Source organism: Pseudophryne corroboree, chromosome 12 (genome assembly GCF_028390025.1).
Source record: "Pseudophryne corroboree isolate aPseCor3 chromosome 12, aPseCor3.hap2, whole genome shotgun sequence".
Classification (NCBI taxonomy): domain Eukaryota; kingdom Metazoa; phylum Chordata; class Amphibia; order Anura; family Myobatrachidae; genus Pseudophryne; species Pseudophryne corroboree.
In genome coordinates this window covers 4343311-4370066 of record NC_086455.1, presented here as the reverse complement: position 1 = coordinate 4370066, position 26756 = coordinate 4343311, and the positions used below count along the sequence as shown (strand labels likewise).

The 26756-nt window shown below is 49.6% G+C and overlaps 1 protein-coding gene across 2 annotated transcripts; it reads left to right on the top strand.

Annotated features, from left to right (window-relative positions):
• Positions 1-638: 638 nt before the first annotated feature.
• On the top strand, positions 639-25443 carry LOC134980853 (protein S100-G-like). 2 transcript variants are annotated; one of them, XM_063947842.1, is made up of 3 exons: positions 639-760; positions 17631-17808; positions 25208-25443. In XM_063947842.1, exons 2-3 carry the CDS (start codon positions 17668-17670, stop codon positions 25358-25360), a joined length of 294 nt encoding a protein of 97 aa, XP_063803912.1. In that variant the 5' UTR covers positions 639-760; positions 17631-17667; the 3' UTR covers positions 25361-25443. The 2 variants fall into 2 exon arrangements, with proteins under 2 accessions (XP_063803912.1, XP_063803911.1); XM_063947841.1 differs by lacking the exon at positions 639-760 and adding an exon at positions 2951-3097.
• The last annotated feature ends 1313 nt before the right edge of the window (positions 25444-26756 follow it).

Genomic DNA, 26756 nt, shown 5'->3' with positions numbered 1-26756 from the left:
GATGTACAGTGGGCTGGGGCTACTTCATAATATAATCCAATTCACATGATAACAATCAGCCAATCAGCCCCTAACTGTCATGTTACAGGCTGTGTTTGAAAAATGACAGTTAGGAGCTGATTGTCTGGTACTTTATCTCCAGCAACTTTATCTCCATCCAAGGCTTAGTAAATAGACCCCTAAATGGGTAAAAGTGCAATAATTATACACAACAAATATTAGTAACATGATAATGACCAGGACGAAGCATTAACACATAATGCAGACTGCTAAATCATTTAGATTTCTGTATGTGGAATAAGAGCAAACAAGACACCCGTACGTTGTGTTATATTCCCCTATAATCTGGATGTCGTCCAGTGACAACAAATACTCAGGAAGGAGTACTAGGTACACACACATTCCTCCTAGCAAAAGCAACCCCACAGCGGTCGCTGGTATTGAATGGCGTGATGGAAGTTGCCGGGGTCCTGCCCCAAATAATTGCTGACAGCAGTCGCTGTTTCCCGGATCGGGTCCAAGCGCCTGGGTACACCGTGGCAGCGACGCCTACGGGGGAGAATAGTCACCTGGATTTACACCTTAACGATGTTCCTCGTTATATGTGGCTTCTTCAGAAGGTGAATGTATGATGACCCAATCTATGGGGGGATATAATACCACGTACTGTATTACCCCCCGTGCAGCATTCAGAATCTCGTATCATACTGCGATATGTATACATGCTTCAGCCTGGTCATCGGAGCTGTGTCAGTACTTGGTGTGTATAATACTTCTATTATTAGACACTAATTATGGTTTTCATGTGACTCCCTGGAGCCGTATCTTATAATGAATTGCGACGAATTTGTCTAAGCACCGGAAAGCTTAATTTCTTGGCCACTGCTTTATATGACTGCCCGCTTATACCCTAAGTGACCCTCCTAGTGTCTCCATACCCATACAAGTAGTGACTTACCCGTTGCCCCAAGCTCTCAGCCCACATTAGGTCTTCCAGCTCATTCTTGCTCAGCGTTTCACGAAAACCATCATGATAAGAGTACAGATCAAAGCAGTACGAAATAGTCATGATGGCTGTACTCATCTGGCTCAGCATCTCTAGACAGGTCAGTAGATAGTCAGCAATAGGACGTGAGCTCAATATCTAGACGTGAATATGAGAAGGTGCAGAAGGACCTCAAAGAGCAACACAAAGATAGAATGGGTCTGGGGTCAGAAGGTAGAGTATGGGATAAAGGTGGGAAGGTCTCTATATAAGGAGTATGGGACAGAGATCGGAAGGTCTCTATATAAGGAGTATGGGACAGAGATGGGAAGGTCTCTGTATAAGTAGGATGGGACAGAGATGGGAAGGTCTCTATATAAGGTGGGTGGGACAGAGATGGGAAGGTCTCTGTATAAGGAGGACGGGATAGAGATGGGAAGGTCTCTGTATAAGGAGGATGGCACAGAGATGGGAAGGTCTCTGTATAAGGAGGATGGGACAGAGATGGGAAGGTCTCTGTATAAGGAGATTGGGACAGAGATGGGAAGGTCTCTGTATAAGGAGGATGGGACAGAGATGGGAAGGTCTCTGTATAAGGAGGATGGGACAGAGATGGGAAGGTCTCTGTATAAGGAGGATGGGACAGAGATGGGAAGGTCTCTATATAAGGAGTATGGGACAGAGATGGGAAGGTCTCTGTATAAGGAGGATGGGACAGAGATGGGAAGGTCTCTGTATAAGGTGGATGGGACAGAGATGGGAAGGTCTATGTATAAGGAGGATGTGATAGAGATGGGAAGGTCTCTGTATAAGGAGGATGGGACAGAGATGGGAAGGACTCTGTATAACTAGGATGGGACAGAGATGGGAAGGTCTCTATATAAGGTGGGTGGGACAGAGATGGGAAGGTCTCTGTATAAGGAGAATGGAACAGAGATGGGAAGGTCTCTGTATAAGGAGGATGGGATAGAGATGGGAAGGTCTCTGTATAAGGAGGATGGGACAGAGATAGGAAGGTCTCTGTATAAGGAGGATGGGACTGAGATGGGAAGGTCTCTGTATAAGGAGGATGGGACAGAGATGGGAAGGTCTATGTATAAGGAGGATGTGATAGAGATGGGAAGGTCTCTGTATAAGGTGGATGGGATAGAGATGGGAAGGTCTCTGTATAAGGAGGATGGGATAGAGATGGGAAGGTCTCTGTGTAAGGAGGAGGGACAGAGATGGGAAGGTCGATGTATAAGGTATATGGGACAGAGATGGGAAGGTCTCTGTATAAGGTGGATGGGACAGAGATGGGAAGGTCTATGTATAAGGAGGGCGGGACAGAGATGGGAAGGTCGATGTATAAGGAGGAGGGACAGAGATGGGAAGGTCGATGTATAAGGTAGATGGGACAGAGATGGGAAGGTCTCTGTATAAGAAGGAGGGACAGAGATGGGAAGGTCGATGTATAAGGAGGATGGGACAGAGATGGGAAGGTCTCTGTATAAGGAGGATGGGACTGAGATGGGAAGGTCTCTGTATAAGGAGGAGGGACAGAGATGGGAAGGTCGATGTATAAGGAGGATGGGACAGAGATGGGAAGGTCGATGTATAAGGAGGAGGGGACAGAGATGGGAAGGTCTCTGTATAAGGAGGATGGGACAGAGATGGGAAGGTCTCTGTGTAAGGAGGGTGGGACTGAGATGGGAAGGTCTCTGTATAAGGAGGATGGGACAGAGATGGGAAGGTCTCTGTATAAGGAGGAGGGACAGAGATGGGAAGGTCGATGTATAAGGAGGATGGGACAGAGATGGGAAGGTCTCTGTATAAGGAGGATGGGACAGAGATGGGAAGGTCTCTGTATAAGGAGGATGGGACAGAGATGGGAAGGTCTCTGTATAAGGAGGGTGGGACTGAGATGGGAAGGTCTCTGTATAAGGAGGATGGGACAGAGATGGGAAAGTCTCTGTATAAGGAGGGTGGACCAGAGATGGGAAGGTCTCTGTATAAGGAGGATGGACCAGGAATGGGAATGTTTGGTATAAAGATGACAGAATATAGATGGGTAGATCTCAGTAGAAACATCAGGGTGTCTTCGGTGTGAATATAAAGAAGTCTGCAGAGAACGTGAGTATCTATCACTAGAAGACTACGAGGAGATATAGAGAGTTTTGTGCCGAGGAGAGTGCCAGGAAATATAGAGATCTATATATAGCATATTACGGGGGAGGATATAGAGATCTATATATAGCATATTACGGGGGAGGATATAGAGATCTATATATAGCATAATACGGGGTAGGATATAGAGATCTATATATAGCATAGTACAGGGGATTATATAGAGATCTATATATAGCATAATACGGGGTAGGATATAGAGATCTATATATAGCATATTACGGGGAAGGATATAGAGATCTATATATAGCATAGTACAGGGGATTATATAGAGATCTATATATAGCATATTACGGGGAAGGATATAGAGATGTATATATAGCATATTACGAGGGAGCATATGGAGATCTATATATAGCATATCACGGGAGGATACAGAGATCTGTATATAGCATATTACATTGAGGATATAGGGATCTATATATAGCATATTATGGAAGAGGATATAAAGATCTATATATAGCATATTACGGGGGAGGATATAGAGATCTATATATAGCATATATCGGTGGAGGATATAGAGATCAATATATATAGTATAATTCTCTCTCCCTGCACACTCCTGTGTAGCTCTCTATCTCCCTGCAAGCTCCTGCGTAGCCCTCTATCTCCCTGCAAGCTCCTGCGTAGCCCTCTATCTCCCTGCACGCTCCTGTGTAGCCCTCTATCTCCCTGCACGCTCCTGCGTAGCCCTCTATCTCCCTGCACACTCCTGTGTAGCCCTCTATCTCCCTGCAAGCTCCTGCGTAGCCCTCTATCTCCCTGCAAGCTCCTGCGTAGCCCTCTATCTCCCTGCAAGCTCCTGTGTAGCCCTCTATCTCCCTGCACGCTCCTGTGTAGCCCTCTATCTCCCTGCACGCTCCTGCGTAGCCCTCTATCTCCCTGCAAGCTCCTGCGTAGCCCTCTATCTCCCTGCACGCTCCTGTGTAGCCCTCTATCTAGCTGCACGCGCCTGTGTAACCCTCTATCTCCCTGCAAGCTCCTGCGTAGCCCTCCATCTCCCTGCACGCTCCTGTGAAGCCCTCTATCTCCCTGCATGCTCCTGTGTAGCCCTCTATCTAGCTGCACGCGCCTGTGTAACCCTCTATCTCCCTGCAAGCTCCTGCGTAGCCCTCCATCTCCCTGCACGCTCCTGTGAAGCCCTCCATCTCCCTGCACTCTCCTGTAGAGCACTCCATCTACCTGAACGCTCCTGTGTAGCCCTCCATCTCCCTGCACGCTCCTGTGTAGCCCTCTATCTCCCTGCACGCTCCTGTCTAGCCCTCCATCTCCCTGCATTCTCCTGTGTAGCCCTCTATCTCCCTGCACGCTCCTGTGTAGCCCTCTATCTCCCTGCACGCTCCTGTGTAGCCCTCTATCTCCTATCATGCTCCTGTGTAGCCCTCTATCTCCCTGAATGCTTTTGTGTAGTCCTCTATCTGCCTGCACGCTCCTGTGTAGCCCTGTGTAACCCTCTAGCTCCCTACATGCTCCTGTGTAGCCCTCTATCTCCCTGAATGCTTTTGTGTAGTCCTCTATCTCCCTGCACGCTCCTGTGTAGCCCTTTATCTCCCTGCACGCTCCTGTGTAGCCCTCTAGCTCCCTGCATGCTCCTGTGTAGCCCTCTATCTCCCTGCATGTTCCTGTGTAGCCCTCTATCTCCCTGCACGCTCCTGTCTAGCCCTCCATCTCCCTGCACGCTCCTGTGTAGCCCTCTATCTCCTATCATACTCCTGTGTAGCCCTCTATCTCCCTGAATGCTTTTGTGTAGTCCTCTATCTCCCTGCACGCTCCTGTGTAGCCCTCTATCTCCCTGCACACTCCTGTGTAGCCCTCTAGCTCCCTACATGCTCCTGTGTAGCCCTCTATCTCCCTGAATGCTTTTGTGTAGTCCTCTATCTCCCTGCACGCTCCTGTGTAGCCCTCTATCTCCCTGCACACTCCTGTGAAGCCCTCTATCTCCCTGCACGCTCCTGTGTAGCCCTCTAGCTCCCTGCATGCTCCTGTGTAGCCCTCTATCTCCCTGCATGTTCCTGTGTAGCCCTCTATCTCCCTGCACGCTCCTGTCTAGCCCTCCATCTCCCTGCACGCTCCTGTGTAGCCCTCTATCTCCCGGCACGCTCCTGTGTAGCCCTCTAGCTCCCTGCAATATTCTGTGTAGCCCTCTATCTCCCTGCATGTTCCTGTGTAGCCCTCTATCTCCCTGCACGCTCCTGTGTAACCCTCTACCACCCTGCACGCTCCTGTGTAGCCCTCCATCTCCCTGCACTCTCCTGTGTAGCACTACATCTACCTGAACGCTCTTGCGTATTCCTCCATCTCCCTGCACGCTCCTGTGTAGCCCTCCATCTCCCTGCACTCTCCTGTGTAGCACTACATCTACCTGAACGCTCTTGCGTATTCCTCCATCTCCCTGCACACTCCTGTGTAGCCCTCTATCTCCCTGCACATTCTGTGTAGCCCTCTATCTCCCTGCACTCTCCTGTGTAGTCCTCTATCTCCCTGCACGCTCCTGTCTAGCCCTCCATCTCCCTGCACGCTCCTGTGTAACCCTCTATCTCCTATCACGCTCCTGTGTAGCCCTCTATCTCCCTGAATGCTTTTGTGTAGTCCACTATCTCCCTGCACGCTCCTGTGTAGCCCTCTATCTCCCTGCACGCTCCTGTGTAGCCCTCTATCTCCCTGCAAGCTCCTGTCTAGCCCTCCATCTCCCTGCACGCTCCTGTGTATCCCTCCATCTCCCTGCATGATCCTGTGTAGCCCTCTAGCTCCCTGCTCGCTCCTGTGTAGCCCTCTATCTCCCTGCACGCTGCTGTATAGCCCTCTATCTCCCTGCACGCTTCTGTGTAGCAATCTATCTCCCTGCACGCTCCGGTGTAGCCCTCTGTCTCCTTGCACGCTCCGGTGTAGCCATTTATCTCCCTGCACGCTCCTGTCTAGCCCTCATCTCCCTGCACGCTCCTGGGTAGTTCTCTATCTCCCTGCACGCTTCTGTGTAGCCCTGTATCTCCCTGAATGATCCTGTGTAGCCCTCTATCTCCCTGCACGCTCCTGTGTAGCCCTCTATCTCCCTGAATGCTTTTGTATAGTCCACTATCTCCCTGCACACTCCTGTGTAGCTCTCTATCTCCCTGTATGCTCCTGTGTTGTCCTCTATCTCCCCTCACACTCCTGTGTAGTCCGCTATCTCCCTGCATGCTCCTGTGTAGCTCTCTATCTCCCTGCACGCTCCTGTGTAGCCCTCTATCTCCCTGCACGCTCCTGTGTAGCCCTCTATCTCCCTGTATGCTCCTGTGTAGCATTCTATCTCCCTGCATGCTCCTGTGTAGTCCTCTATCTCCCTGAATGCTTTTGTGTAGTCCGCTATCTCCCTGCACGCTCCTGTGTAGCCCTCTATCTCCCTGCACACTCCTGTGTAGTCCTCTATCTCCCTGCACACTCCTGTGTAGCCCTCTATCTCCCTGCACACTCCTGTGTAGCCCTCTATCTCCCTGCACGCTCCTGTGTAGCCCTCTATCTCCCTGCATGCTCCTGTGTAGCCCTCTATCTCCCTGCACACTCCTGTGTAGCCCTCTATCTCCCTGCACGCTCCTGTGTAGCCCTCTATCTCCCTGCATGCTCCTGTGTAGCCCTCTATCTCCCTGCACGCTCCTGTGTAGCCCTCTATCTCCCTGCACACTCCTGTGTAGCCCTCTATCTCCCTGCACACTCCTGTGTAGCCCTCTATCTCCCTGCACGCTCCTGTGTAGCCCTCTATCTCCCTGCATGCTCCTGTGTAGCCCTCTATCTCCCTGCACGCTCCTGTGTAGCCCTCCATTTCCCTGCATGCTCCTGTGTAGCCCTCCATCTCCCTGCACGCTCCTGTGTAGCCCTCTATCTCCCTGCACGCTCCTGTGTAGGCCTCCATCTCCTTGCACGCTTCTGTGTAGCCCTCCATCTCCCTGCAGCTCCTGTGTAGCCTTCTCTCTACCTGCACACTCCTGTATAGCCCTTTATCTCCCTGCACGCTCCTGTCTAGCCCTCATCTCCCTGCATGCTCCTGTGTAGCCCTCTATCTCCCTGCACGCTCCTGTGTAGCCCTCCATCTCCCTGTATGCTTCTGTGCAGTCCTCTATCTCCCTGCATGCTCCTATGTAGCCTTCTATATCCCTGCATGCTTCTGTGAAGCCCTCTATCTCCCTGCACGCTCCTGTGTAGCCCTCTATCTCCGTTCACGCTCTTGTGTAACCCTGTATCTGCCTGCATGCTCCTGTGTAGCCCTCTATCTCCCTGCATGCTCCTGTGTAGCCTTCTATCTCCCTGCACTCTCCTGTGTAGCTCTCTATCTCCATGCATGCTCCTGTGTAGACCTCTATCTCCCTGCACGCTCCTATGTAGCCCTATAGCTCCCTGCACACTCCTGTGTAGCCCTCTATCTCCCTGCATGTTCCTGTGTAGCCCTCTATCTCCCTGCATGCTCCTGTGTAGCCTTCTTTCTCCCTGCACGCTTCTGTGTAGCCCTCTATCTCCCTGCATGCTCCTGTGTAGCCCTCTCTCTCCCTGCGCGCTCCTGTGTAGCCCTCTATCTCCCTGCACCCACCTGTGTAGCCTTCAATTTTCCTTCAGGCTCCTCAGGAGCTATACAGTTTTACATGTATGGTAAATGAGGATTTATATTATATACAGGGGGGAATTAAATGGCGGGTGGAAAATTCATAAAACCCTGTGGCGCAGAGTTTTTCCCGCAGTCGTGTGGTTTTGCTACTCTAATGTAGGACAGAAAATGGTACCCTGGTGGCATATTTTCCCCTTCTGAAGACTAATTAAGCATTTGGAAGTTTCTAATTAGCTTAATTAGTCTGTAATTACTCATCTTTCAAAGTGGTATCTTCTGCATCCAGCATTGGGAGCCAGAACTTCTGCAGTAGCATTGAGTATGTAGTGCGTATGAGTGTTTGCAAGTGTGTATGAGTGGCTGTAAGTGTGTGTGTGTGTGTGTGTGTGTGTGTGTGTGTGTGTGACCCCCCCCCCCCCCAGAGCCACTCGCTGGGAGAACTAAATCTCCCAGCAGTCCTTGAGCCTCCCAGCAACCCCAGATGCTCCCAGCAGCCCCCTCCCCAGTGGTAACGTGGATGGGAGATGACGTGGTACCACGGACACCACCAGAGACAATTGGAACAGGCAAGTATTGTGAATTTGTATTTTACTTGCGTTGTGGGGTTTTCAGTGCTGAAAACCTTGTGACCATTTTTAAAAAATTGGATACTGCAGGTATCAGGAGCATGCATACCCACGGTAATCCAAAATATTGCGTGAGGTACACATTTTTTTTACCTCGCTAAACCTCGCTCCCAATATAATTCCCACTGCAGTGTACATATAAATTTCTTAGTGAACTAAAGTATTTGGTTCCATGTATTTTTCTCATATGTTTATATCTTCATACTACATCCCAATTATTGAGTTGTTAATGAGACATAAGGAATTCATCTTAGTATTTACATTTCTTTCTACACTTGCCAAGATATTCCTATATCTAGTCCATATTCTTAAACTGAGACTTTCCCATATCTTATCTACCTTCTTACACTGAGAGCTTATTATCCTTATCCCACCTTCTTATACCTAGACCTTCCCATCTCTACCTCACCTTCTGTTAACAAGACCTTATCATTTCTAGCCCACCTACTTATGTTAAGACCTTCCCATCTCTATCCCACCTTCTTACATCAAGACCTTCCCATCGCTAGCTCATCTTCTTATGCAAAGACCTTCCCATCTCTTTCTCACCATTCTTATATCAAGACCTTACCATTTATAGCACACCTTCTTATACCAAGACCTTCCCATCTCTAGCCCACCTACTTATGCCAAGATTCTCCAATCTCTATTCTACCTTCTTATTCTGTGAGTGAATTTCTATCCCACCACCTTATACCAAGACCTTTCCACTCTAACCCACCTTCTGATACTGAGAGGTTCCCATCTCTATACCACCTTCTAATACTGAGAGCTTCCCATCTCTATCCCACCTTCTAAAACTGAGATCTTCCCATCTCTATCCCACCTTCTTATACTGAGAGCTTCCGATCTCTATCCCACCTTCTAATACTCAGATCTTCCCATCTCTATCCCACCTTCTAATACTGAGAGCGTCCAAACTCTATCCCACCTTCTAATACTGAGAGCTTCCCATCTCAATCTCCCACCTTCTAATACTGAGAGCTTCTCATCTCTATCCCACCAGCTAATACTGAGAGCTTCCTATCTCTATCCCACCTTCTAATACTGAGAGCTTCTCATCTCTATCCCACCTTCTAATACTGAGAGCTTACTATCTCTATCCCACCTTCTGATACTGAGATCTTCCCATCTTTATCCCACCTTCTTATAATGAGGGCATCCCATCTCTATCTCACCTTCTAATACTGAGAGCTTCCCATCTCTATCCCACCTTCTAATACTGAGAGCTTCCCATCTCTATCCCACCTTCTAATACTGAGAGCTTCCCATCTCTATCCCACCTTCTAAGTGTCACAACTGAGGGCCTGAGCTGACAGGAGGCAGCCTCAGTTGTAGGGGCTGAGATGTAACGGAACCTGGGAGGTTGTATCAGACCCCTAGACATGTAAGTAACATGTAGAATAACTGCCCGAAGGCGTGACCACGACAACCAGAATAAAAGTCAATGATGTTTATTATGACAAATTCCGTAACACAGCAGCAGTAAAGGAAACATAAAAGTCAACAGAGGATAAATACAATTCCTGGGTACTACAGGGTGGCAAGGGCCACAGGCACTGGTAGTGTGAGACAGTTCTTATAATCTTCTAGTTGGAAAGTCCTTACCAGGCCTGACTGTAGCAATGGAGAGAACCCAGGATCGTACCAGCTGATGTTCCAGGAAAGGCTGGGCTGCTGAAGGTAAAAACGGCTGCTGTGGATACTGGCTGGAACCAGACTGTTGTTGGTACGGAGTGGATACTGGCTGGAACCAGTTAAATAATAAACGAACTTGAGAGCGATGAAATAATAATGAAGTTTGGAGTTTGAGAGCGGTGAAATAATAATACCGGTGGAGAGTGGTAAACTGCAGAAAAGGACACCGGCCCTTTAAGAGAAGCTATACACTGCTGGAAGCTGGGCTGGAAGCAGGTGATTGTTTGAGAGCGGTGAAATAATAATACCGGTGGAGAGTGGTAAACTGCAGAAAGGACACCGGCCCTTTAAGAGAAGCTGTACACTGCTGGAAGCTGGGCTGGAAGCAGGTGATTGTTGTAGCTGGAAACAGGTGAGTCCAGAATGGATCGGGGAGTCAGGCTACACTGCAGATGGAATGCTGGTGCGGGTCTCTATAGCAGAAGTCTGGAGACAGGAGCTGGAACCTGGAAGACAACCACAGGAGAGAGACAAACTGGAACTAGGTTAGACAACCAAAGCACTGACGCCTTCCTTGCTCAGGCACAGCATACTTATACCTGCAGCAAGGAAGGGGTTGGCTAGGCAATTATGCAAATCAACAATACAGACAGCAGATTGGTGGAAATAATCAGATGACAAAATCCAAGATGGCTGCGCCCATGCAGACACTTGGAGGGAAGTTTGGTTTGTAATCCATGTGAGAATTGAAACAGTAATGGCGACGCCGGCCACAGGAGACAGGAGACGCCAGACTGACAAGCGCACATTTAACCACGCGGGCACAGCGGAGGCCGCGGCTGATGAAATCACCACTCTGACATTCTGCATGTGGAAACTCAGGAACAGCGGAATCCGGTCCTGGAACGCTGAGCCAGCCTTAGGAGGCATCTGAAGGGTAAGTAATGGCGTCCAGATACCCGGATCGTGACAGCACCCCCCCCTTTAGGAGTGGCCCCAGGACACTTCTTAGGCTTTAAAGGAAACTTTGCGTGGAAATTTTGGACCAAGGCAGGAGCATGGACGTCTGAGGCATTGGTCCAAGAGCATTCTTCAGGACCATAGCCCTTCCAGTCAATGAGGTATTGTAACTGACCGTAACGGAAACGTGAGTCCAAAATCTTGGCCACCTCGTACTCGACTCCCCGTTGAGTCTGAACTTTGGGAGCTGGAGGAAGTGCGGAAAGAAACCGATTCAGGATCAGTGGTTTCAACAAAGAAACATGAAATGTCCTGGGTATTTTCAAGAAGGATGGTAACTGTAACCTGTAGGCAACAGGATTGATGACTTGTTCAATCTTGAAGGGTCCGATGTAGCGAGGTGCAAATTTCATGCTGGGAACTCTCAACCTCAAATTCTTCGTGGACAGCCACACACGATCACCCACCTTGAGAGCAGGAACCGCTCTACGCTTCCTATCGGCAAACTTCTTATACCTGAATGAGGCTTTAAGCAGGGCTGCGCGGACGTTCCTCCAGTTATTTGAAAACTGACGCAAGGTGACATCCACTGCTGGAACAGAAGTTGCGGGAAGCGGTTGGAATTCTGGGACTTTAGGGTGGAATCCATAATTAATGAAGAATGGTGTAGAAGAAGATGAGGAATGGTATTGATTGTTGTGGCTGAACTCGGCCCAAGGAAGGAGTTGAACCCAGTCATCTTGAGAGGAAGACACATATATACGGAGGAAGGCCTCCAAGTCCTGATTCACCCTCTCGGTTTGACCATTGGTCTGAGGATGGTAAGCCGTGGAAAACTTTAACTTGACTTGGAGGGCTTGACACAAACTTCGCCAAAATTTGTCTACAAATTGTACTCCACGATCCGAGATGATCTCTTCAGGAAGACCGTGAAGTCGGAAGATCTCTTGTATAAAACACTTGAGCCAACTTGGAAGCTGACGGAAGACCGGTGAGAGGGATGAAATGTGCCATCTTGGTGAACCGGTCAACTACCACCCAGATGGTATTAAACTTGTTGCAGATAGGTAGATCGGAAACAAAGTCCATCGACAAATGGGTCCAAGGTCGACGGGGAACAGATAATGGAACCAGTTGCCCCGCAGGCGACTGGCGGGAGACTTTGTGTTGGGCACACTTTGGGCAGGAGGCAATAAATTCCATAACATCCTTCTTCAGAGTTGGCCACCAGTAGGACCTAGAAATAAATTCAAGGGTTTTCTGAATGCCTGTATGTCCAGCAAAACGGGAAGCATGGGCCCAATGCATGAGCTTCTTCCTTAGAACTGGCTTAACAAAACTTTTCCCTGGTGGAGGCGTAGAGTCCATCCCTATTGTGGAGAATGCCAACGGATTAATAATAGGATGCTTGTCTGCAGACTCGGACTCATTTTCTTGCTCCCATGAGCGGGAAAGGGCATCGGCCTTACGACTCCGAGAACCCGGACAGAACTGGAGTTTAAAGTCAAACCTAGAGAAGAAAAGTGCCCATCTGGCCTGACGAGGATTCAGACATTGTGCGCCTTTGAGATATAAAAGATTTTTGTGGTCGGTAAGTATGGTGATTGAGTGGGAAGCTCCCTCCAACAGGTATCTCCACTCCTCCAGAGCGAGCTTGATGGCTAGCAACTCCTGATCGCCAATGGCATAGTTGCGCTCAGCTGGGGAGAACTTCCGGGAGAAGAAACTGCAAGGATGTAGATGTCCATCTTTGGCCCTCTGGGATAACACTGCTCCTACTCCAACGGAGGAGGCATCTACCTCTAAGATAAAAGGAGAGTCGGTGTCGGGCTGTTTCAGAACTGGTGCAGAGATGAACCGTTGCTTCAGAAGGTGAAAGGCCTGTGTAGCTTCCTCGGACCACTTGGACGGATTAGCACCTTTCTTGGTTAATGCAGTGATAGGCGCCACAATGGTGGAAAAGTCTCGTATAAATTTTCTATAATAATTGGCGAACCCTAAGAACCTCTGGACCCCTTTGAGGCTTAAGGGTATAGGCCAATTCTGGATTGCTTGGAGTTTCTCAGGATCCATCTCTAGTCCGGAACCGGACACAATGTAACCTAGAAACGGAATGGTTTTAACTTCAAACACACACTTCTCCAATTTACAATAGAGGTGATTGACACGGAGACGGGAAAGAACCTCTTTTACCCAGAAACGATGATCTTCGAGATTATTAGCAAAGATGAGGATGTCGTCTAGATAAACCACGACATAGCGGTACAAGATGTCCCTGAAAATCTCATTCACGAAGTGCTGGAAGACTGCTGGAGCGTTGCTCAATCCGAAGGGCATGACGAGGTACTCATAATGTCCGTCACGGGTGTTAAAGGCGGTCTTCCACTCGTCACCCTCACGGATTCGGATGAGATTGTAGGCACCCCTCAAGTCCAGCTTTGTGAAAATAGTTGCACCACTAACTCTATCAAAGAGCTCGGTAATCAGGGGTAAAGGGTATCGGTTCTTGACGGTAATGTCGTTCAGAACTCTGTAGTCGATGCACGGACGCAGACCACCGTCTTTCTTCTTAACGAAGAAGAAGCCTGCGCCGGCTGGAGAAGAAGATGGTCGGATGAAACCCTTCGCCAGGTTCTCTTTGATGTACTCTTCCATGGAGTGTGTCTCAGGCAGAGACAACGGATAAGTTCGGCCTCGCGGTGGAACCTTCCCTGGAATGAGGTCGATTGGGCAGTCCCATTCTCTATGAGGAGGAAGGATATCAGCAGAGGCTTTACTGAACACGTCCGTGAAGTCTTGATATGGAGGAGGCGGAACATCAGATGACCTGGGGAAGGAAGAACAAACAGGAAGAACTTTGGCTAAACAAGTCTCAGCACAGGAGGAACCCCATGCCAGTATTTGCGTAGTCGTCCAGTCAATTGATGGGTTGTGGAGACGGAGCCATGGAAGGCCTAAAACCACTGGATGTGTGGCTCTTGGAATCACTAAAAAAGAAATATACTCAGAATGAAGAACTCCCACTCTCAGACGAACTGGAAGAGTCCTTAAGGAAATGACTGCGTCAAAAATCTTGCTGCCATCCACGGCAGTCAAAGAGATGGACGAGGACAGTCTCTCGGTGGGTAGGGACCACCGTTTAACATAAGCTTCGGTTATGAAATTCCCAGCTGCTCCGGAATCAAGGAGGGCAATGACGTTCCTGTAACGTTGAGCAATTTGGAGCGACACTGGGAGGTTACAGTCATGAGGAGATGGAGAGGAGATCATTACTCCTAGCCGGCCCTCTCCTTGGCGAGCTAGGATCTGGAGTTTCCCGGACGTTTGGGACAGGCATTGATAGTGTGCGATGGAGCTGCACAGTAGAGACAGAGAGACTCAGAGAGACGTCTTCGGCGCTCAGCGGGAGATAGACGGGAACGACTAATTTGCATAGGCTCATCCTTGGATGGAGATGGTTGACGAGGAGGAGGAGCAGAAGATTTAGGAGTAGATGATCTTCCTCGCTCGGTTGCTCTCTCTCTGAAACGTAGATCAACCTTCGTGCAAAGAGAAATTAGCTCATCCAACTTAGAGGGCAAGTCTCTGGTAGCTAACTCATCCTTGATGCGTTCTGATAAGCCATGCCAGAATGCAGCATACAGGGCCTCGTCGTTCCATGCCAGTTCGGATGCCAGGATTTTAAACTGTATAAGATACTGTCCCACAGTACGTGTTCCCTGGCGTAAACGGAGAATCTCAGATGAAGCAGATGTTATCCGGCCTGGCTCGTCGAAGATGCGCCTGAATGTAGCTACAAAGTCAGTATAGGAGGATAGCAGGGGATCAGACTTCTCCCATAAAGGTGATGCCCAGTCAAGGGCTGAGCCACTGAGAAGGGAGATGATATAGGCAATTTTGGTACGGTCACTGAAGAAATTGCCAGGTAGAAGCTCAAAGTGGATTTCACATTGATTGAGAAATCCCCTGCAGAACCTTGGAGATCCATCAAATTTTGCTGGCGTTGGAAGATGAAGATGTGGACTGGAAATGGGTAAGGTGGGTGGGGTTACAGCTGGCGTCACTGTAGTGGACGCACCAGACGTGCCAGGTCCACGGAGGGTCGTTTGAATCCCATCCAGCCGTGTAGAGAGATCCTGGAGACAGCGGATGATGTGGCCCTGTGCAGCCTCCTGATGTTCAAGTCGGGCTGCCAGTTCTTGCATCGGCCTGGCCGCTTGATCCTGGTCTCCGGCTGGATTCATTAGGTCAGTGCTTACTGTCACAACTGAGGGCCTGAGCTGACAGGAGGCAGCCTCAGTTGTAGGGGCTGAGATGTAACGGAACCTGGGAGGTTGTATCAGACCCCTAGACATGTAAGTAACATGTAGAATAACTGCCCGAAGGCGTGACCACGACAACCAGAATAAAAGTCAATGATGTTTATTATGACAAATTCCGTAACACAGCAGCAGTAAAGGAAACATAAAAGTCAACAGAGGATAAATACAATTCCTGGGTACTACAGGGTGGCAAGGGCCACAGGCACTGGTAGTGTGAGACAGTTCTTATAATCTTCTAGTTGGAAAGTCCTTACCAGGCCTGACTGTAGCAATGGAGAGAACCCAGGATCGTACCAGCTGATGTTCCAGGAAAGGCTGGGCTGCTGAAGGTAAAAACGGCTGCTGTGGATACTGGCTGGAACCAGACTGTTGTTGGTACGGAGTGGATACTGGCTGGAACCAGTTAAATAATAAACGAACTTGAGAGCGATGAAATAATAATGAAGTTTGGAGTTTGAGAGCGGTGAAATAATAATACCGGTGGAGAGTGGTAAACTGCAGAAAAGGACACTGGCCCTTTAAGAGAAGCTATACACTGCTGGAAGCTGGGCTGGAAGCAGGTGATTGTTTGAGAGCGGTGAAATAATAATACCGGTGGAGAGTGGTAAACTGCAGAAAGGACACCGGCCCTTTAAGAGAAGCTGTACACTGCTGGAAGCTGGGCTGGAAGCAGGTGATTGTTGTAGCTGGAAACAGGTGAGTCCAGAATGGATCGGGGAGTCAGGCTACACCGCAGATGGAATGCTGGTGAGGGTCTCTATAGCAGAAGTCTGGAGACAGGAGCTGGAACCTGGAAGACAACCACAGGAGAGAGACAAACTGGAACTAGGTTAGACAACCAAAGCACTGACGCCTTCCTTGCTCAGGCACAGCATACTTATACCTGCAGCAAGGAAGGGGTTGGCTAGGCAATTATGCAAATCAACAATACAGACAGCAGATTGGTGGAAATAATCAGATGACAAAATCCAAGATGGCTGCGCCCATGCAGACACTTGGAGGGAAGTTTGGTTTGTAATCCATGTGAGAATTGAAACAGTAATGGCGACGCCGGCCACAGGAGACAGAAGACGCCAGACTGACAAGCGCACATTTAACCACGCGGGCACAGCGGAGGCCGCGGCTGATGAAATCACCACTTTGACATTCTGCATGTGGAAACTCAGGAACAGCGGAATCCGGTCCTGGAACGCTGAGCCAGCCTTAGGAGGCATCTGAAGGGTAAGTAATGGCGTCCAGATACCCGGATCGTGACACTAAGACTGAGAGCTTCCCATCTCTATCTCACCTTCTAATACTGAGAGCTTCCTATCTCTATCCCACCTTCTAATACTGAGAACTTCCCATCTCTACCCCACCTTCTAATACTGATAGCTTCACATCTCTAACCCACCTTCTAATACTGAGAGGTTCCCATCTCTATCCCACCTTCTAATACTGAGAGCTTCCCATCTCTATCCCACCTTCTTATACTGAGAGCTTCCCATCTCTATACCACCTTCTAATACTGAGAGATTCCCATCTCTATCCCACCTTCTAATACTGAGAGCTTCCCATCTGTAGCCCACCTTCTAATACTGAGAGCTTCCTATCTGTAGCCCACCTCTTAATACTGAGAGCATCCCATCTCTATCCCACTTTCTAATACTGAGAGCTTCCAATCTCTATCCCACCTTCTAATACTGAGAGCTTCCCATCTGTAGCCCACCTTCTAATACTGTGAGCTTCCCATCTGTAGCCCACCTTCTAATACTGAGAGCTTCCCATCTGTAGCCCACCTTCTTATACTGAGAGATTTCCATCTGTAGCCCACCTTCTAATACTGTGAGCTTCCCATCTCTATCCCACCTTCTAATACTGAGAGCTTCCCATCTCTATCCCACCTTCTAATACTGAGAGCTTCCCATATCTATCCCACCTTCTTATACTGAGAGATTTCCATCTGTAGCCCACCTTCTAATACTGTGAGCTTCCCATCTCTATCCCACCTTCTAATACTGAGAGCTTCCCATCTCTATCCCACCTTCTAATACTGAGAGCTTCCCATATCTATCCCACCTTCTAATACTGAGAGCTTCCCATCTGTAGCCCACCTTCTAATACTGAGAGCTTCCCATATCTATCCCACCTTCTTATACTGAGAGATTTCCATCTGTAGCCCACCTTCTAATACTGAGAGCTTCCCATCTCTATCCCACCTTCTAATACTGAGAGCTTCCCATCTGTAGCCCACCTTCTAATACTGAGAGCTTCCCATCTTTTGCCCACTTTCTTACACTAGGACCTTCCTATATTTAGTCGTCCTTATTTTTTTGTTTTGTTTCTATTTCTAACCTCAAAAAAATATTATTTTCTTGCAGCTGAATAGTTCTTCTAACTGCTCTTTGGGGTTTAGAGATGATTGCTGAAGTGCTTACTGCCATAACAATTTTGATCTCGCTCTTCAACAAATTCTCATTCATGGAAGATGACAGGAATGAACTGAGCATGGGAGAGTTCAAGTTGCTTCTACAGAAAGAGCCCCTGGATCCCAATTTGGTGAGCTATTCACTTATATTTACGATATTTAGATGTGGGTAATATGCTGTATTGGAGTGTAGAATGGTATGCCGGCTGTCGGGGTCCCGGCGCACAGCATACCGGCGCCGGAATCCTGACCGACAATATACCGACAGCTGGGCGAGTGCAAATGAGCCCCTTGAAGGCTCGCTGCGCTCGCCACGCTGCGGGCACGGTGGCGCGCTATGCATGCCAAACTATCTATTCTCCCTCCAGGGGGGTCGTGGACCCCCAGGAGGAAGAAAAGGTGTCGTATGCCAGCTGTCGGGATTCCGGCGCCGATATACTGTGCGCCGGGACCCCAACAGCCGGCAAACTGAAAACCGCACCTCAGGTGGTATATTGTAATCAATTTTGGAGTCAACGCAGACAGATTCTCTTAATTCTATTTTAAACCCCTGCTTTTGGAGTCCCAGAACATGGTGCAATTGTACTTGTGGTCACAGAATATGACGCACTTGTACTTGGGGTCACAGAATATGGCACACTTGTACTTGTGGTCACAGAATATGACGCACTTGTACTTGGGGTCACAGAATATGGCGCACTTGTACTTGGAGTCCCAGAACATGGTGCAATTGTACTTGGGGTCACAGAATATGGCGCACTTGTACTTGGAGTCCCAGAACATGGTACATTTGTACTTGGGGTCACAGAATATGGCGCACTTGTACTTAGGGTCACAGAATATGACGCATTTGTACTTGGGGTTACAGAATAGGGCACACTTGTACTTGGGGTCACAGAATATGGCGCACTTGTACTTGGGGTCACAGAATATGACGCACTTGTACTTGGGGTCACAGAATATGGCGCACTTGTACTTGGGGTCACAGAATCTGGCGCACTTGTACTTGGGGGTCACAGAATATGGCGCACTTTTACTTGGGGTCACAGAATATGGCGCACTTTTACTTGGGGTCACAGAATATGGCACACTTGTTCTTGTGGTCACAGAATATGGCGCACTTGTACTTGGAGTCCCAGAACATGGTGCAATTGTACTTGTGGTCACAGAATGTGGTGGACTTGTACTTGGGGTCACAGAATATGGCGCACTTGTACTTGGAGTCCCAGACATGGTGCAATTGTACTTAGGGTCACAGAATATGACGCATTTGTACTTGGGGTCACAGAATAGGGCACACTTGTACTTGGGGTCACAGAATATGGCGTACTTGTACTTGGGGTCACAGAATATGACGCACTTGTACTTGGGGTCACAGAATATGGCGCACTTGTACTTAGGGTCACAGAATATGACGCATTTGTACTTGGGGTTACAGAATAGGGCACACTTGTACTTGGGGTCACAGAATATGGCGCACTTGTACTTGGGGTCACAGAATATGACGCACTTGTACTTGGGGTCACAGAATATGGCGCACTTGTACTTGGGGTCACAGAATCTGGCGCACTTGTACTTGGGGGTCACAGAATATGGCGCACTTTTACTTGGGGTCACAGAATATGGCGCACTTTTACTTGGGGTCACAGAATATGGCACACTTGTTCTTGTGGTCACAGAATATGGCGCACTTGTACTTGGAGTCCCAGAACATGGTGCAATTGTACTTGTGGTCACAGAATGTGGTGGACTTGTACTTGGGGTCACAGAATATGGCGCACTTGTACTTGGAGTCCCAGACATGGTGCAATTGTACTTAGGGTCACAGAATATGACGCATTTGTACTTGGGGTCACAGAATAGGGCACACTTGTACTTGGGGTCACAGAATATGGCGTACTTGTACTTGGGGTCACAGAATATGACGCACTTGTACTTGGGGTCACAGAATATGGCGCACTTGTACTTGGGGTCACAGAATCTGGCGCACTTGTACTTGGGGGTCACAGAATATGGCACACTTGTTCTTGTGGTCACAGAATATGGCGCACTTTTACTTGGGGTCACAGAATATGGCGCACTTGTACTTGGGGTCACAGAATATGGCGCACTTGTACTTGGGGTCACAGAATATGGCGCACTTGTACTTGGGGTCACAGAATAGGGCGCACTTGTACTTGGGGGTCACAGAATATGGGGCACTTGAACTTGGGGGTCACAATATATGGTGCACTTGTACTTGGGGTCACAGAATATGGGGCACTAGTACTTGGGATCACAGAATATGGCGCACTTGTACCTGGAATCACAGAATATGGCGCACTTGTACTTGGGGTCACAGAATATGGCGCACTTGTACTTGGGGTCACAGAATACGGCGCACTTGTACTTGGGGTCACAGAATAGGGCGCACTTGTACTTGGGGGTCACAGAATATGTGGCACTTGAACTTGGGGGTCACAATATATGGTGCACTTGTACTTGGAGTCACAGAATATGGCGCACTAGTACTTGGGGGTTACAGAATATGGCACACTTGTACTTGGGATCGCAGAATAAGGCGCACTTGTACTTGGGGGTTACAGAATATGGCACACTTGTACTTAGGGTCACAGAATATGGCGCACTTGTACTTAGGGTCACAGAATATGGCGCACTTGTACCTAGAATCACAGAATATGGCGCACTTGTACCTGGAATCACAGAATAGGGCACACTTGTACTTAGGGTCACAGAATATGGCGCACTTGTACCTGGAATCACAGAATATGGCGCACTTGTACCTGGAATCACAGAATAGGGCACACTTGTATCTGGAATCACAGAATATGGTGCACTTGTTCCTGGAATCACAGAATATGGCGCACTTGTACCTGGAATCACAGAATATGGCGCACTTGTTCCTGGAATCACAGAATATGGCGCACTTGTACCTGGAATCACAGAATATGTCGCACTTGTGCTTGGAGTCATAGAATCAGGACCGGTTTAGCCAAAGTTCCCTTTGGCTAACCTACCCCCCCACCCCCACCCCGACAGGCAAAACAGGGTTAGTGCGCGCCCTAGGCATGCAGCAAAATAGAGGCGTGGCTTCATAGGGAAGGGGCGTGACCACAGTTATGCCCCCTGCAGTTGTGCCCCTTTTGTTTGTGCCCCCTGTAGCTGTGCCCCCTGTAGCTGTGCCCCCTGTAGCTGTTCCCTCAGTAGATGTGCCACCTGTAACTGTACCCTCAGTAGAGTTGTGCCACCTGTAACTGTACCCCCAGTAGAGATGTGTCCCCTGTAACTGTACCCCCAGTAGAGTTGTGCCCCCTGTAACTGTGCCCCCAGAAGAGTTGTGCCCCTGTAGCTGTACCCCCAGTAGAGTTGTGCCCCTGTAGCTGTACCCCCAGTAGAGTTGTGCCCCTGTAGCTGTACCCCCAGAAGAGTTGTGCCCCCTGTAGCTGTACCCCCAGTAGAGTTGTGCCCCCTGTAACTGTACCCCTAGAAGAGTTGTGCCCCCTGTAGCTGTACCCCCAGTAGAGTTGTGCCCCCTGTAGTTGTTCCCCAGTAGATGTGCCCCCTGTAGTTTTGCCCCCTGTAGCTGTGCCCCCAGTAGATGTGCCCCCTGTAACTGTACCCCCAGTAGAGTTGTGCCCCCTGTAGTTGTACCCCCAGTAGATGTGCCCCCTTGTAGAGTTGTGCCCCCTGTAGTTTTGCCCCCTGTAGCTGTGCCCCCAGTAGATGTGCCCCCTGTAACTGTACCCCCAGTAGAGTTGTGCCCCTGTAGCTGTACCCCCAGCAGAGTTGTGCCCCCTGTAACTGTTCCCCCAGTAGAGTTGGGTCCCCCCTAGCTGTACCCCCAGTAGAGTTGTGCCCCCTGTATCAGTATGCCCAGTAGAGTTGTGCCCCCTATAACTGTACCCCCAGCAGAGTTGTGCCCTCTGTAACTGTTCCCCCAGTAGATGTGCCCCCTGTATCTGTATTCCCAGTAGAGTTGTGCCCCCTGTAGCTGTACCCCCAGTAGAGTTGTGCCCCCTGTAACTGTACCCCCAGTAAAGTTGTGACCCCTGTAGCTGTACCCCCAGTAGTGTTGTGCCCCCTGCAGCTCTGCCCCCAGTAGATGTACCCCCTGTAGAGTTGTGCTCCCTGTAGTTTTGCCCCCTGTAGATGTGCCCCCAGTAGATGTGCCCCCTGTAACTGTACCCCCAGTAGAGTTGTGCCCCCTGTAGTTTTGTCCACTGTAGCTGTACCCTGGACAGTACATACATAACTGAGGACATGAGTATAGGACCCCGGGGACTGCGGAGCAGGCATCACCCCCCTGCTGGAAGCGTGGCCTCCCCAACATGAACGGAGGGTCATCCGCCATGTCCGCCCCCGCTGCAGTGGGTGCGGGGTGCTGCAGTCCTGACGGGGAGTCCCCTGTTGCTCCTGCCCTCATTCCCCGGCCATCGGTGCTGTGTGTCTGGGGGAAGAGTGGCCCAGCCGGAGCTGCTCAGAGGCTGCCCGCAGCGTGTGACGTCAGACACTGCCCCGGGCACCGATGGGAGGTGTAGTCCAGTCAGGCGCAGCAAGTTTCAGGCGGTGCCGTGGCGGCAGCAGCCTTCAGGATGCGGTGCCGCGTGCAAGAAGCCTGCTTGCCCACGGCAAGAGCCGCTCCTGCATAGAATATCCCTGTTGGGATTCTGATCTGACAGCATTCTCTTCCCAACCGTACACTGGACTTCAAGCATATTGAATTGTGTGCCTCTCCATTCTTCCTCCATACTCTGGGACCTTGGTTTACAAATGAGTTGCAAAATTTGCTCTCATCAGAAAAGAGGACTTTGGACCACTGAGCAACAGGTCAGTTCTTTTTTTCTTTATCCCAGGTAAGACGCTTCTGACCTTGTTTATTGTTCAGGAGCGGCTTGACAAGAGGAATACGACATTTGAAGCCCATGTCCAGGATCCGTCTCTGTGTGTGGTGGGTCTTGATGCACTAACTCCAGCCTCAGTCCACTCCTTGTGAAGCTCCCCCACCCTCGCCTGACCTAAACCCCATAGGGAATCTATGGGGCATTGCCAAGAGAAAGATGAGAGACATATATAATATATTAGTATCACCTCCTAAGTTGAATTACTGAAATAAATGAACTTATGCACGATATTCTAAATTTTCGGAGTTTCACCTCTATGCTCTGTCGACGCAGTGGCGTAACTAGAAATTTTTCTACCCCAAGCCAAAACATTATCTGCCCCCCCCCCCCCAATTGCCACTAGCAGAGTGATGAATCTGCACGCCCCACAAAAAATGGGGCGTGACCTTGCTGAAATGGGTGTGGCTTTGCATAAAGGGGAGTGGCATTGCAGGACAAGACTGCACGCCCAGACGTTGGCCACCAGAGGAAAACAAAAATCCTGATTCATGCCCCTTACATTATTTGTCATTTTTCCTCCTTATAGTAATGCCCAGTATACATTATGCCACATTCTGCAATGGCCCTTAGACATTATGCCACACACAATAATGCCCATTACACAATATGCACACACCGTAATGTCCCTGAGACATTATGCCACACACCGTCATGCCTGTGACACATTATGACACACACCGCAATGCCCGTTATACATTATGCCACACACCGCAATGCCCGTTATACATTATGCCACACACTGCAATGCCCCTGATACATTATAGCACATACAATGCCTGTGATACAGTACACCACACACCGTTATGCCTGTGACACATTATGACACACACCGCAATGCCCGTTATACATTATGCCACACACTGCAATGCCCCTGATACATTATACAACATACCACAATGCCTGTGATATTGTATACCACACACCGTAATGCTTGTTGCCAGGGATTTCATGAGCTAGGTGTTGTGCTTGTTACCAGGGGGTAATGCTTGTTGCTAGGGCTGTGCTCCCAGTGCCACATATGCCCCCAGTGCCAGACATTCCCCCACAGTGCCAGATAATAATATGCCCCATAGTGCCAGAAACACATATTCCCCAGTGTCCCATATGCCCCCCCCCAGTGCCAGCTACACATATGCCCCCCGTGCCAAATATGCCCCCCCCCCCCCCCAGTGCCAGGTACACACCCTCCCCTGCTGCTGTGAGTCTGGGAAGGAGCCGGAGGGCACAGCGCACACCTTTCCTGGCTGTGTCCGTCCTTTGTCTCCAGCGGCGTGTCTGTCAAAAGAAGTGCCAGTTCGTGAGCCAATCAGAGCTCGCGGACCAGCAGCTGCGGCTCCTGATTGGCTGCCAGTCCGTGAGATCTGATTGGCTCACGATCCGGCACTTCATTTAACAAACACGCCGCCGGAGACACAGGAGGGATACACAGGAGAGGCGCGCACTGTGCCCTCCGGCTCCTTCCCGGACACACATAGCAATCAGTGGCGGCGCCCCCGCAGCCCTGCGCCTCCAAGCCTCCGCAGTGGCTGTGGTGGCGGGAGTTACGCCACTATGTCGACACAATGGCAGGTCTGCCGTCAAGTTGGCCCCGTGTGTACCCAGCTTTCATTTCTCTGCACATGTTACATCTGCCCCCTGCAGCATAGTTTTGCCCAGGTGCAGTGACTTGCTTTTCTTTTTGCTTTACTTCCATTCAGAATCAGGCCCAGTGTACGTATTCTCATTAGACCTTTATATAGAGGGATATAGGGCCCCTGTATAATGTGAGAAAGCGTTCTCATTCTGGAGGGCCCCGATTTTGGCATTAGTTAACTTTTCCCTTTATGACTAATGGCCTAAATCAGCATAACATCAACTCTATACACTAACATGTCGGGGGCCGTTCAGCACCCCTGGCCCTGTGTATGGCACCCCTGGCCCTGTGCGTGGCACCCATGGCCCTGTGCGCTGAACTCCTGGTCCTGTGTGCGCCACCCCTATACCTGTGTGTTCTGCACCCCTGGTCCTGTGCGTGGCACCCATGGCCCTGTGCGCTGAACTCCTGGTCCTGTGTGTGGCACCCCTCTGCCTGTCTGCGCCACCCCTGGTCCTGTGTGTCGCATCGCTGGCCCTGTCGGCTGCCCCCCTTGGTCCTGTGTGCTGCTGCTATTGGCCCTGTGTGCTGCTGCCCTTGGCCCTGTGTGCTGCCCCCCTCTGCCTGTGTGCTGCACCCCTCTGCCTGTGTGCTGCCCCCCTCTGCCTGTGTGCTGCACCCCTCTGCCTGTGTGCTGCCCCCCTTGGCCCTGTGTGCTGCTGCTATTGGCCCTGTGTGCTGCTGCCCTTGGCCCTGTGTGCTGCACCCCTCGGCCTCTGTGCGGCACCCCTCGGCTTGTGTACGGCACCCCTCGGCCTCTGTGCGCTGCACCCCTGGCCTTTCTGCTGCCCCCCTTGGCCCTATGTGCAGCACCCCTGGCCCTGTGTGCGACACCCCTCGCCCTGTGTGCGGCACCCCTGGCCCTGTGTGCGACACCCCTGGCCCTGTGTGCGCAGTTCACACCTCAGTGGGCAGCCACCAGCCCCAATCTGATGAGGTAGATAATGAGGGATGAATGAGTGTGCTCCCTACTAACTGTCTCCCTTCCTCTGACAGATCCGGGACGATCCAAAGAATGTAGACAAAATCTTTAAACGCGCAGATGTGAATGGGGACGGCCAGGTGGACTACGACGAGTATGTGCAGTTTCTGATAGTCTGCGCTGAGGATTACTATAACTCTTACAAAAAACCATTTGGAAAGTCTTAGTTCATGGATGAGGGTTCAGGGCTTTGCCTGTATCTGTGCCTATATCTGCATACACAATGAAATAAACACAACATGTGTCCGTATGTCTCTTGTGAGCTTTGTGAAAGTGTCTTCTCTCCATTACGGACAATGGCTCCTGGTGAAATATAAGAAAGCCGGGCTGTGAATGTATGGTGACATGGGTGTAACAGTGAGTACCGTCAGGTGCAAGTGTGGGGAGCGTGTATAGCCTGGCGCTAAGAAGGCTGGAGGTCTATGAAAAGGATCTGGGCCACTACAGTGGGTTAATCTCACTGGAAATTGTCCCAGTAGGATACTAGCAGACCCGATGAGGAGTCATACAGGAGTAATAATATCTGACTACGCTCGCACTTGGACTAAAGCTGCTTCAGCGCAGTGATGTCATCAAGCAAAGTGTCACCTGGATACTAGAGTCAAACTGTATTTTAGGCAATACTGAATCCCAATAGCAGAGAGTTACAATCATATGGCAACAGGTAGAAAGCAACCAGAGTACAAGTAACCGCTCTCACCTGCACAGATGGCTTTAGGGTAACCGTCCTTGGACTTGAGTAATGCAGCCAGACTTTATTAGTTCATTTAACAGGAGTTCAGATACTGTCCCAAAAGAACCACTAAAGTATCCGGCTGTATAAGCACTGGGGGCTGATCCTGTGCCGCACCCAAGGACGATCGTCACCAAGTTCAGCAATTTGTTTTTGTATTTTGCCACTGTGATCTACATACATGTATGTACAGTATATAATTGAAATACTCAATTAGCTCAAAATGATTGGTAATTATGGTCACATGATGGTAGCGCACCCTACTGGACATCTGGTGCATTAACAAGAGATCGGATCACACAAGGGCACGTGCCAAGAGTAAAGAAATATTACGGTTTATTATGTTGTGACATCCGTACATGTCTAAGACACAACCAAATTCTTAGTTATAGATACAGAACATTATTACGTGATCGTCATACTAAAGATAAGAGAATAGGAGGTATAAAGTTACAATGTGGGTGTCACAAATGTTATAATATTAATATCGTAGATACTTTACGACAACAGCCATCGCTATCCATTACTCTTGTAAATCACATGGAAGGTTACGCTTCCCCCTCACATAAAGACGAATGCTCCTGGGCTGCAGAACTGACACTCACATCTGCTAATGAGAGTTGGAATTAATAAGAAAAAGACTATTATATGGTGGAGCTCTCACATATGTACAGTGTAAGCAGTTATACTCTTATCACAGTAATGAGAAGCATCTATCACATTCTCCAACCACCGAGGCAGCTGATTACCATCGGCAGACATGTAGCGGCACACAGAGAAGACATTTCTACCACTGGTTTTCCTACTTCTTACACACCTTTGTTATAGTC